The sequence below is a fragment of the Prinia subflava genome, chromosome 6 (assembly GCF_021018805.1).
Source record: "Prinia subflava isolate CZ2003 ecotype Zambia chromosome 6, Cam_Psub_1.2, whole genome shotgun sequence".
NCBI classification, from domain to species: domain Eukaryota; kingdom Metazoa; phylum Chordata; class Aves; order Passeriformes; family Cisticolidae; genus Prinia; species Prinia subflava.
In genome coordinates, this window is record NC_086252.1 from 6,738,673 (window position 1) to 6,751,044 (window position 12,372).

Genomic DNA, 12,372 nt, shown 5'->3' on the forward strand with positions numbered 1-12,372 from the left:
ACTTTTTATTCCCCCATTCCCTTTATCCCCTGACACTCTTCCTAAGCATGATATGCTTGTATACCATGCTAAATGTAATTTCAAAGAAGAATGAGTTCCCTCTTCCCTCACAAAACCCCACAGAGGCATTCTTTTTCCCTAAATTCATCCTGACGCTAGAGGAGTTGTTTGTCCTTTACACCTGACATATCAGGAAGGCAATTTTAAGATACTAATTTAGAAGAATAGTGCCAATAAAAACAGTTCCAAAGGACTCTTTCCTCTGCCCAGCCCCTGGAAGTGGAGATCATCTGGTTCCCAAACCCATGAGGCTGCTCAACTCAGCCCTATCTTTGGTCCTCAGTCCTGTGTGTGGGGGCTGGATAACCTGCTGAGCAGTTAGCTGCAGCTGGGCCTGGGTTTGAGTTTACACTGTTGTAAAAACAGCTGGAAAATCCTTTGGCACAACAGCTGTTGTTGCTGTTTGAGTGAAAGACTCCAGGCCCTGCTCCAGACAAATTGATGTGCAGATTCCAGCCAGGAATCCCCAGCAGTGTGAGCTTACTTGTGAACTGCAGTTTTGAAGGTAAGATGGAAAGATTGTTTTACCAGTGACTGTAATTCCTTGAAATCTGCAGTCTGCACGTGTTTTCACACTGGCTGGCTTTCCTGGAATTCAGCTGTTACGTTCTGCTGTGAGAGGAGATTGAAAATGGCACCATGTTTCCATGTCTGCCTGGTCTCCATTCATTCCTCTATGCCAGAGGGACCTTACAAACCCTTTGGTGAAAAAGTTCTTCTTGATATCCAATCTAAATCTCCTTGGGTGCAACTTTAGGCCATTCCCTCTCCTCCTGTCCCTGTTCCCTGGGAGCAGAGCCCGACCCCCCTGGCTGTCCCCTCCTGTCAGGAGTTGTGCAGAGCCACAGGGTCTCCCCTGAGCCTCCTTTTGTCCAGGCTGAGCCCCTTTCCAGCTCCCTCAGCCTCTCCTGGGGCTCCAGCCCCTTCCCCAGCTCTGTTCCCTTCCCTGGACACACTCCAGCCCCTCAGTGTCACCCATGTGGGCTGCAGTGCCAAGAGCTGAATTTCCTGGTCAGCAGTGCCATTCCCAAGGAGATTTGCATTATTCCTGGGAAGGGTGTGGAGCTTAATATCCACTGCAAAGCTGCAACTCAGGTGTGGCTGCCACACAAGCTCACTCCTTACTACCTGTAGCAAATCTGTAGTGATGCATTATTCATGTTTGCACAATGCCTCCAGACGGTTTTTACTACAACATGATTGTCCAAAAATGTAAGTTAAACTACTGAAAGCAAAGTGCAGTCAGCTTGGTCATCCAATATTTCATTGTAGGTAAGATCTGATTATTGATAAGCTTTTTGGAAATGTTCTGGAATGTCAAAACCAAAACTATAAGAGGAATGATAATGTATTTAATGCCACATGTATCACAATCCTTTTGTATTTACAGGGTTGTTTCTAATTAACCTAAAGTTTATCTAGAACAAGCATTTTAGATACCTCCCTGTGAGGGGGGGAGGCCCTGGCACAGGGTGCCCAGAGAAGCTGTGGCTGCTCCTGGATCCCTGGAAGTGTCCATGGCTAGGCTGGACACTGGGGCTTGGAGCAGCCTGGGACAGTGGCAAGGAGTTTGAATTAATTATCCTTAGAGTCCCTTCCAACCCAAAACATTCTGTGGTTTCCAAGTTTTTCTCTGCTTGTGGTTTTCATTGTTCCAGCCAGTGGCTTATTCTGAAATCACCTCAGAGTTTTATTTACGAACTTGGAAATCCACTGGGCTTGGTGTGTGAGAAGAGAAACATTGCCTGCAGGATTTCTTTTATAGAAACTCTCTGTGTGTATCTTTGGGAATAGAATATCCAACACGTTTGTGTTTTCCTTTAGGAGTTACTCACTCCCAGAAAATAAATCACTTAAAAATCTAGGAGACAGCTGCAAAAAGTGTGAAATGATGCTATAAAATTGTGAAGGTTTTAAAAGGTAAAATTTTAGGGAAATCCCTTCATGTTCTCCATCTGGGAAATAGGCTCTTAGGGTATACATCTGTTAATTTCAGTTTAAAAAAAAAAAAAGTTTTCCTTGCCACCCTTCTCATCTCCATGACATTCAGTGGTTTGGGAACAAGCTGCTACCGAGACAGGAAAAGCAAATGTGAGGTAATTGAGGCCACTTCTTCCCAGGTTGTCCTGCTCATCTGTCCGGTGTTACTGTTCTCCATTAGGACACTAAAAATTATCATTTCAATTACATTATTTCATCTCCTTTATTTTGTACACATCTCCCAGTTCTGCTGCTATTTCCTTTGGCATTTGAGAGTGTTGTAGGAAATCTCTTTCCAGCCCCACTGTGCTTTCAGTGCCTTCACCTCTGCTCCCTGCTTTGGAAAAGCTGCAAGCATCAGAAGAGAACTTGGAACATGGAGAGACCTCAGCTGGGGGTGTAAGGGATTGTCTCCTACACTTTCATCCTGACTGGTTGCAGCTTGAGATCCCGATCCCCAAGGAGCATTGGGGAGGTCCCATCAGGCATCTTTCTCCTCAGGAATTCTGGAAATATCATCTTACAACTTTTCTTCACTTCCTCTAAGAAACTTGACCGCTTTGAAGATGGACTTCCTCCTGTCTCTGTGGATCCCAGACATTTCTTTCCCCCCAAAAAGCTGCGTGTGAGTTGTTGCCCAGCCCTTTCATCCACTGCTGCTCCTCTGCTGAGTTCTCCATCCCCAGCAGGCAGAATTTTTCTTGTTGTCCTGCCCCAGTCCCCCATCAGCACATAGAGCATCTCGTCCTTCAATGGTGTTTTTAGTACTCATTTATGTCATGTGTAGTGACATTTCCTTTTAAAGAAAAAATAAGACTTTTTCTTAATCACCTTTTGGTCCTTTCCATTCTGTCCGGTTTCCTCACCTTCCTGCTCTTAGGAATTTGTTACCTTTGTTCATTTATTGTTTTATAGGCTCAGTGCTTGCTTTCTTTCAGGACTAAGGTGTAACATCACAGTTTATTCACTGTTATGAATAAATTGGAATATCTTACTTGAAAGTTTTGTATCTTTGCACCAGTGGCTTCAGCAAATCCTGTGCAGGGCCAGGAGCTGGACTCGATTATCCTTGTGGGTCCCTTGCAGCTCAGGAGATTCCGTGGTGCTTGGAATATGTTGGGATTTATCCCAACCCCTTGGCTGCCATTTTATGACCCTGAATTATTTTCATTTCCTTGATCAGCTCTCAGTGACTCCAGACTAGGTTTAACTCCAGCTATGCAGCTCCATGGCACTGGGTGTTTCTCTTACAATTTAGTTTAGTAGAAATTCAGATTTGGAATGTTTTCCCCCATGTTTTGCTTACTTGTACACTAGAAAACAAATGAAACTGTTGATACCCAGTTAAGTTATACTGTGTAGAATTAAAATGTGCCTGCTGTATAAACAGAGCTCTACCTAAGTGTTCGAAAAACAATGCCAGGGGAGATGTTTAAAAGCTTGAAATTGAAATGTGTGGAAAAGTGGCAGTAGGGCAGCCCTGCTGAGCCCCCGAGCCCTGGCTGCACTTCTGCATAAATTTGGAGTAAATCAGGAGTAAATAAGATAGAGCTGTGGATTGTCATTTCTTGAAAGCAGTGTACCACTGTTTAAAACTCCCTTTAATCCTTGCAGACCAGTAATGGAGGAGGGAGTTTAAGTGATTATTCCTCCTCTGTCCCATCAACTCCAAGCACCAGCCAGAAGGAGCTGCGGATTGATGTTCCTCCCACTGCCAACACACCAACTCCTGTCCGTAAACAGTCCAAGCGCCGATCCAACCTCTTCACGGTGAGTGAGCCAGGGGACCCTCTGCTGCTGGGCTGTGTGTGCTGCTCCAGAGCCAGTCTGAGCTTCAGCCCTGGAGCTGGGCTGCTCCAGAGCCAGCCTGAGCTTCAGCCCTGGAGCTGGGCTGTGTGTGCTGCTCCAGAGCCAGCCTGAGCTTCAGCCCTGGAGCTGGGCTGCTCCAGAGCCAGTCTGAGCTTCAGCCCTGGAGCTGGGCTGCTCCAGAGCCAGTCTGAGCTTCAGCCCTGGAGCTGGGCTGCTCCAGAGCCAGTCTGAGCTTCAGCCCTGGAGCTGGGCTGCTCCAGAGCCAGTCTGAGCTTCAGCCCTGGAGCTGGGCTGCTCCAGAGCCAGCCTGAGCTTCAGCCCCGGAGCTGGGCTGCTCCGGAGCCAGCCTGAGCTTCAGCCCCGGAGCTGGGCTGTGTGTGCTGCTCCAGAGCCAGCCTGAGCTTCAGCCCCGGAGCTGGGCTGCTCCAGAGCCAGCCTGAGCTTCAGCCCCGGAGCTGGGCTGTGTGTGCTGCTCCAGAGCCAGCCTGAGCTTCAGCCCTGGAGCTGGGCTGCTCCAGAGCCAGCCTGAGCTTCAGCCCCGGAGCTGGGCTGCTCCAGAGCCAGCCTGAGCTTCAGCCCCGGAGCTGGGCTGCTCTGGTCCGCACAGGAGGGGAGAGATGCGTCTGTGGACTTCAAACAAAAACAGCTTGGAGTTATCATTGGGGGGTTCTCTTTGAGAACTGAGCACTTCTCTTACGAAGAGAGGTTGAGAGACTTGAGGTTGTTCGGTCTGGAGAAGAGGAGGCTCCAGGGAGACCTTAGAGCTTTTCAGTGCCTAAAGGGGCTCCAGGAGAGCTGGAGAGGGACTGGGGACAAGGCATGGAGCGATGAGACTTCCACTGACAGGGCAGGGTTAGATGGGATATTGGGAAGGAATTCCTCACTGTTGAGTGGGGTGAGGCCCTGGCACAGGGTGCCCAGAGAAGCTGTGGCTGTCCCTGGATCCCTGGAAGTGTCCAAGGCCAGGCTGGACAGGGCTTGGAGCACCTTGGGCTAACGGAAGGTGTCCCTGCCCATGGAAGGGGGTGGGACTGGATGGGTGTTCAACTCCTTCCCAAACTAAACTATTCCATAACTACCCCATGCTATTTCTATTACTATACAGAATCAGATCACTTTTTTCTTCTCCAGGGTTAAAAAATGTGATGGAAATTAAAGTAACTTTTCTTTCCAAACCACCTGTTTTTTGCTTCACTGAGAGGCTAAAAAAAAACCCCAAATCAAACAAAAAAATCAAATAGAAAGCTGCCTGGTGCAATATGACAGGTCTTTGTTTTGCTGAAGTAGTTAGGGGAGATGCTAGTGAAGCCCTGAGTGAAGGTTTTCTTTGCTTTCCAGCCCTCTTGCTGAAAGCTCTGGGATCATGTTGCAGTTATAATTGTGGTTTGTAAGCAGTTTTTTGACAGGTCACACACATCACAGCAAACTCAGAATCCTTCTGGGCTCTCGTGTAACTCCCTTAGGGGTTGTAGGTGCATGTTAGGAACCCACAACTTCCCTGTCAACATGGAGAATTTATATATTTTATTTCCAAGTGATGTCATGCTCACTTCCCGCATACAAACCCAATAAAACCTTTTCCTCATACTCTGAGGGAAATCTGAGCTCTCCACCTTCAGCAAGTGGAAAGTTTTGTCACCCTTTTGGAGCTCTGAGTGACAGCACAGAGCCCCGGGGATCCTGTGTCCATCCCAACAGAGGTATTTTGATTTAAACTCAGATCTCCCACTCCTGTAAAGGAGAGGAAATTAGGCTTTTGTGTTTGGGTGCAGATGTGTAGGTGGAAGACAATGAGTGGCCTGGGAAGAAGTGCCCCAGCTTTGACGCCGATGTTTGATAACAGTCGTGCAGATTTCTTCCCATTGGTGGGAATAATCAGGAGTTTGGTGGGAGAATTCCAGAGTTCCCAACCCCGCTAGATGTCAGTGTGAGCCCAGAAACCAGCGGCAGTCAGAGGTCTGGAAGCAGAGCTGGGATGCCGCTGCATCCCTGAGAACACCGCCGGCCATCCAGGCTGAGGGATGCGTGAGGTGCCGCCAGCGCTCTGGGGGTGGTGTTGGCACTTGGGGAATCGGGGCTGTTTCAGTTTAGAGCAGCTGTAAATTGGAGAAAGGGAGGAGGGAAAACCAGACCCATCTCCACTCACAGGAAAGGTTTGAGACGAATGCTAAGTCAGCTGTAAGCAAACAGACTAAAGCTCTGGTTTGTGGTAATTAGTGAGAACCATATTTACTAATATGAGAGGGTGTTGACAGTTGTCTTAATGTGTGATAACTCGGAAAAATAATAATAATTTGCCTTTGCAGAATTAGTTGTCTTTTAAGGTGGGTGTAGTAGGATTGCTTAATGAGTTGCCCTGTAATCTATGTCCTGAAGTACTTAACACCCACTCTGCTGTAACCCAGCTTTTGTGCCAAGTTATAACCTGGAATTATTTAATCGAATAAATAGATAACCAGTATTTTCTGTGTAGTTATGAACAGTGTGTAACTAAAATATTTCACTATGTAGCTCTGGGTTTCTTGCTGTGCTTCTCTTCCCAGTCACTTATGCCTTTACCTCTTACAGAATCAGACATATTTTGGTTTAATCATTGCAAGTTACCCCTCGTTATCTAGCACAGGTAATCTGTCTAGTGATCTTTAGATCTGTTGTTAGAAGAGGACTGGGCTAAGTAGAAAATACTTGGTTTTTAATTACAGTTTTTGAGTTGGAATGGGCTTGAGTATTTTAAACATGTTCAGTGCATTAAATGCAGCATCTCATCTTTTTGACATTGAGTATTAATGTTTGGTATAAAGCTATTCTTGCAGCAGCTGATTTTCGCCTTAAGTGATAAGATAGATGAAATATTAGAAGAGTTAATATCCTTTGCTTTGGTCAGTGTGATAACAGACCAGCAAATAATCTTGTATAGGGCAGGTGAGGATTTACAGTGCATTTATGAGGTTCACTGAGCAAGAAGCTGATTCTAACCATGTCTGATCCCACATTAGGTGAGGGAATTTCTGGCATAGAAAGGGGCATCACTCTTCCCACATTCAGTGTTACTTATCTTATATAATTACAGAATTCCAAGAGGGTTTTTAAAACTTAAAATGAGCTTTCTGTCTCAGTATCTACTGTTAGAGATGAGTATTTTACTTCTGGAGTGCTCTGCACTGCTGATCTGGGTCTGGCTGTGCCCAAACTCAGATGTGGTATCTTGGGTCGAGTTTTACGTTGATTAAGTCTGTGAGTGACTTCCAGTGCAAAGGGAAAATCGCTCCAATGATGTTTGTGCAGGTGCTTTAATTTTTCTAGACTTTTTCTGGCACCAGGTTTTAAATAGGACCACTTATTGTGTAGATGTGCCATCAGAAAATGTCCTAGGAAGTGTTACTCCAGCATGATTTGGAGTGGATTTTTTTCTGCTAGGATATAAGACATATTGTGTGTAATAGGTACAAAAGCAGAAAAGATCAGATCTCTGTTTCACTGCACAATTTATCTTTATAAATAGTGGAAACTGTGAAGATTCTCCCCTGGAAAACGTTAGAGATTCTGTGATTACGAGCAGCTAGAAGGGAATTTACCTAATAGAAATCCCTACATTTCTGTACTTTTGGCCTTCAGCAGTGTTTTGCACGTAGATATTTCCCTTCTATGTGCAGCTTGTGATTTCCAGCTGCAGTAAGTTTTAGGGAATGGTGATGATTTAAAACCAGAAACGAAAAACAGCGTATAAATATTCAGCCTGCATTTCAGAGGCAGGGTCCTTTCTCGAGAAAGAGTCAGATGAAAAAGAAACATTCAAGTTGACAACTCCCCTCCCAAGGATTTGGGCACCTTCACTGAGTTTCTTTACAATGTCACTTATGGGCGCTTTGCGCCATTGAAGCTTTGTTTTGCCTCGTATTCTTGGGAAGTGGCACTTTCAGAGGCAGAAATCTGTCTTGAAGGACGAGGAACAATAGTTATCCTGCACACTGGATTTCATCCCTCCCACTTGTTTTGCTTGCTTTCATTTGTTCTTTGTTTAATTCCCGGGCACGCCATTCCATTGCCCCGAACCATAGTAACTGGTGATAGGAGCCCGTTCCCGGCGGAGCGGGGCCGGCAGCGCGGGATCCCCGCTGCGTGAATGTGTTGCTCGGAATGCTCTCACTTGGAGTCCTCCTCGCTGCCTTCCCTCCCTCCCCTCACGCCCAGGGCAGCTGCTCCGGGGGTTTATTCTTCCTTCCACCCCTTTGTGGGATGGGGGAAACGGGCGTTAGCGATCCACGATCCCGATTATCCTCCTGATTTCGGTGTCTCTCGCACTGGAAACGCGGAGCGGGCTCTGACGTGGCCCCGGTTTTCATTAACTCCCCATGGCGGTGCCGGACACCGCCAGTGGGCTCCTTTCATACATCATCGCCGAGTTGAAAAGCACACGAAAATGTTTTCCCATTTCCGATATTGTGTGAGTAATGTTCCCATTGGAAAGTAATGGAGTGAAGTTGTCACTTGTCAGCGCAGTTATTAAGGAGGATGACTCTCAGGTCTTCTTTTTGTAATAAAATAAATCTGTCAAAATCACTGCGCCCATGCGTTCTGTCGCAATAACGGGCTGCGATCTGAATAACTTCTTCAGATTCCCACATAACTTGGGAAAGTCGGGAAGGGAGCACTGTGACCTTACTCCTGCAGCAGTTCCAGCCTTGGAGACAGCCAGGATAAAGCAATTCAGGTTTTAGACATTGGTAAAATTCTCCTTATGCTAATTTTGCCACACTGTGTTCAGATAACTTTGTCCAGTCATTGGCTTTTCTGGCAGTTCCAACTTTCTAACAGTCCTGAAGCAGAAAAAAAATAATAAGTTAAAGTCCATATGGTCAAACCCAGCATTATAAAATCATATTTCTAAATAGTTGCTGATACTTCTAAGAACCACACGGGTGTGAAGTAAATGTATGCATGGGTATATTAAATTTTTTTTAATGAGGAGATGGCACCTTCATTCCCCTTTGGAGCTACTGCTGGAAACTTCAGAAACGTGTCCTCTGATGTTGTGGGTCTTCAGACAGTGAAGCTGTAACTCTTTAAATCCAAATGCATTTCAAACTAGTGGATGGTTGAAATTTATGGGCGGTGTATGGGAAATTTATTCAGATTTTAGGACGGTTGTGTACTTGCATAGATCCAATTTTGAGCCTATATTTACCTGCCAAATTATTTTTTTTAATTGCCCCGAAAGAAAAAAAGGCAAATAAAAGCATCCTCCGTGTGCATTTAATGGAGCACAAACTTTTCTTTTCGCTCTGCAGTCTCGGAAAGGGAGTGACCCAGACAAAGAGAAGAAGGTCCTGGAGAGCAGAACAGACAGCATTGGAAGCGGCCGCGCAATCCCAATTAAACAGGTAATGCCGAAATAGTTGCATTTTTTCTTCCCTGCTTTCCATAGTTGGGAGACACACCTCGGGTCCGCGGCACGGCGGTGGCGGGGCCAGCGCGCCGAGCGGCGTTTGATGTGCGCCGGTGATGAATGTGGAAGTCACTCACTTGACATCAATTAGGAGAGGTTCCTATGTGTATTAAAATAGGATCATTAGAATAAGAAGAGGGAAAATGTGACAACAGGCCTAATGAAGTGCAGTCTGCCGGCCTGCATATGGAGCGGGTTTCTAGGCTGTGCTGGCTTCAAAGCTGCCTTTGTAGAGGGGGCTTTGATTGGGCCGAGTGCTGCCAGGCGCAGGGTAAATCAGATCGCTCGACAAGAGCCCCTTGTGATCGCAGGAATAGCCTGATGTGGCCCTAATTTGCTACCACAGACGGACATCTGAACACAGTTTCAGGCTGCTCCGTAACAACGAGGCAATTAGTTGTGATAATCATGGCCGGTGTGTCAGCTGCGCGCTCTTGTTTGTAATTTGCTAATGAAGGGATTGTAACTTTGATTAGGTTCAGTTTCATTTAGACCTTATTATATAAGAGAACGTTTACAGCTGTAATGTGTGGCCTTAATTAAACTTTCTCATTACACAACAGGACTTGAAGCCGAGGATTTGTTTTGGTCTGTTTTTACTAGCCTAGATGCACTTTCATTAGCCTGGAAACTCGATGCTAAATTGTAGCTGGGAACACTCCTTTGAAAGGCAAAAGCAGTGCCAGCGTTGGATGGGAAGTATTTGGGGAATAATTTACTTTCTCAAATGAAATGGCACTGAATGCAAGTGGCTGAGATCTCCACGTTCCCATGGAATGCTGCTCGGACAGTTTCTGTGTCAGTGTTTGCAAGTGTTTACTCACGTGTGAGAGTTGCCTTGCTACAGATAAGCTCTCTTTCTTTTCCATTTATTTTTTTCCCACACGTTTCTTTCCAGTTGTTTTGGTGCCTTTCCTGCCCTCCAGAGGCTTGCTTGCCTCTCCTAATCTTCCCTCAGTCCACGCCTTATCCTGCCAGGTAGCCCTGGATGTCCTGTGTGGAGCTGGATTCACATATTTTGGAGTATTCCATGTTTTTCATCTGTTTCTGGATGCAAGGAGGAGTTGCTTTTGTACCCTTAACTATTGGCTGTGATTTTTCTTCCTAAAGTTATTCTAAAAGATCTTCTGGGACCATCAGGCAGCAAAAATGCTGTTGTGTGTGAATGTCTAGTAGGCAGATTTTAATCAAGCACGCTGCAATCCAGAAGAGCAGTTTGAAAGCAGGGGAGCTCAGTATTTGGCTCTGCTTTCAGGGGAGGAGATTCCAGGCATTTAAAGCAAGCTACAATTTTATTTTCCTACAGCTTTTGTACAGTACAGGATGGGTTAGACCGGCTGCAATCCTTTTGGGTAAAGCTAATTAAACAGAAGTGCAGCTGAGAATGTAAAACTGAGGAATAGATGTGCCAATATTTATTCCAGGCATACATACTGTCCTTTCCTAAAATGCTGTTGCATGGAATTAATTTGATTAAAAGTACACTCATACGAAGACTATTGTAAGATAAACATTGTAAGTGTGATTGTGCCACAGCGTGTTGTAAAGGAATATCCCTTACAATATCTGGAATTTCTGTATGGAAAAATTCTCCTTGGAGCCCTGCTTGTGTACCAAATCTGACCAATCTTTTGGGAACATGTCCTCCTTGTTACGAATCCCAGTTATGATAATTCCATTTTGTCACATACAAGCCATTACCCCCAGATCCTTGATGTGTGTCCTCAGCAGATCCATCCTGTTCTTTGGCCTTTGGGGATGGGAACCTGAGAGGTTTCTGCAGTGCTGTGGGGCGGCTGCTCCCAGTGGGATTTCACATCACACTCAGATGTCAGGAGGGGAGGGATTTTGGAGCTCTGGTCAGTAGAGGTGGCTCCAGGTTCAGCTGCTGATACAGCAGCTCTCAGGGGGCTCGACAGGTGCCAGGTCCTTGGAGCTGTCTCTGAGGCAGCAGAAATTCCTGCTAGGAAAGTTGGTGTCTTTTATTTCATGCCTTAACTGGGAATAAGACAGAGGAATGTGGAAGGGAACTTCTCGACCTGAAATTCTTCATGCTGCTGTTCTTCTTGAGATGAGAAACCCCTTCCATCGTGATGTTTTCTGTGGCAAATGGAGTCACAGAGTCATCAAGGTTGGAAAAGCCCTATAAGATCACCAAGTCCAGTGTTTAAACAAGCACTGCCAAGGCCACCACTAGCCCGTGTCCCCAAGCACCACATCCTCACGCATTTTAAATCCCTCCAGGGATGGGGACTCCAACACTGCCCTGGGCAGCTTTGCCAATGCCTGACCACCCTTTCTGTGAAGAAATTTTTCCTAATATCCAACCTGAACCTTTTCTGGTGCAACCTGAGGCTGTTTCTTCTTGTTCTGTCTCTTGTGGTTTGGGATATGTGGGAATAGACAGAGAAAGAACCTGGTTTCAGGCTACAGCATTCCCATGATTGCTGTGGGAGAATAAAACTAAACAATGACAACAAAAAAGCTCCACCAAAACCACCACGCCAAACAAACAACAAAACCAAACCCTACAAACAAGTGATAACACCTCCAGCCAAAACAAGTTCCTTGGAGGCTGGAAATGTTCTGGTTTTGGGGAGAAAATGGAATCTCTCCCAGCACTATGGAAGAGGTTGCTGATGGTTCTGGGACCCAGGTCTAGACCTGCACAGTTGCCAGCGGGTTTTGGTCAAAAGAAGCCAAGAGCTGCAACCTGCTCCTGCATTCCTGTTCTTGGTGCCTGAATTCCTGTGAGTTTAAGGGAAATCCCTGAGAGTTTGGGAGGGTTTGGATGGTGCCCTGAGAAGCCTGGGCTAGGGGAGATGTCCCTGCCCATGCCAGGGTGTTGGAATGAGATGGACTATAAGGTCCATTCCAACCCAAACCATTCCAGGATTCCATGAACAGCATAATATTGTGAATAGCCTGTTTCCTTCCAGGGAAACACCTCACTCATTCCGGGCTTTATCCTTAACTCAGAGCAGCCTGGTCAAAAAGAGTTAATGTTCTGATTCTCTGTGTCCTTTCGACATGGTAAAGCTGATTTTTCACTGCAGTGCTAAATTCGGTTTTATTGG

The 12,372-nt window shown here is 46.0% G+C and overlaps 1 protein-coding gene across 7 annotated transcripts in view; it reads left to right on the top strand.

Moving 5' to 3' along the window:
* AGAP1 (ArfGAP with GTPase domain, ankyrin repeat and PH domain 1) overlaps window positions 1-12,372 on the top strand; it is a 309,343-nt gene that overhangs the window by 140,006 nt on the left and 156,965 nt on the right. For all 7 annotated transcript variants that reach the window (XM_063400016.1, XM_063400012.1, XM_063400015.1 and 4 more), the window contains exons 8-9: window positions 3,655-3,810; window positions 9,138-9,230. In XM_063400016.1, the coding sequence (XP_063256086.1) occupies window positions 3,655-3,810; window positions 9,138-9,230 (249 nt within the window). The remainder of the gene's footprint in view (window positions 1-3,654; window positions 3,811-9,137; window positions 9,231-12,372) is intronic.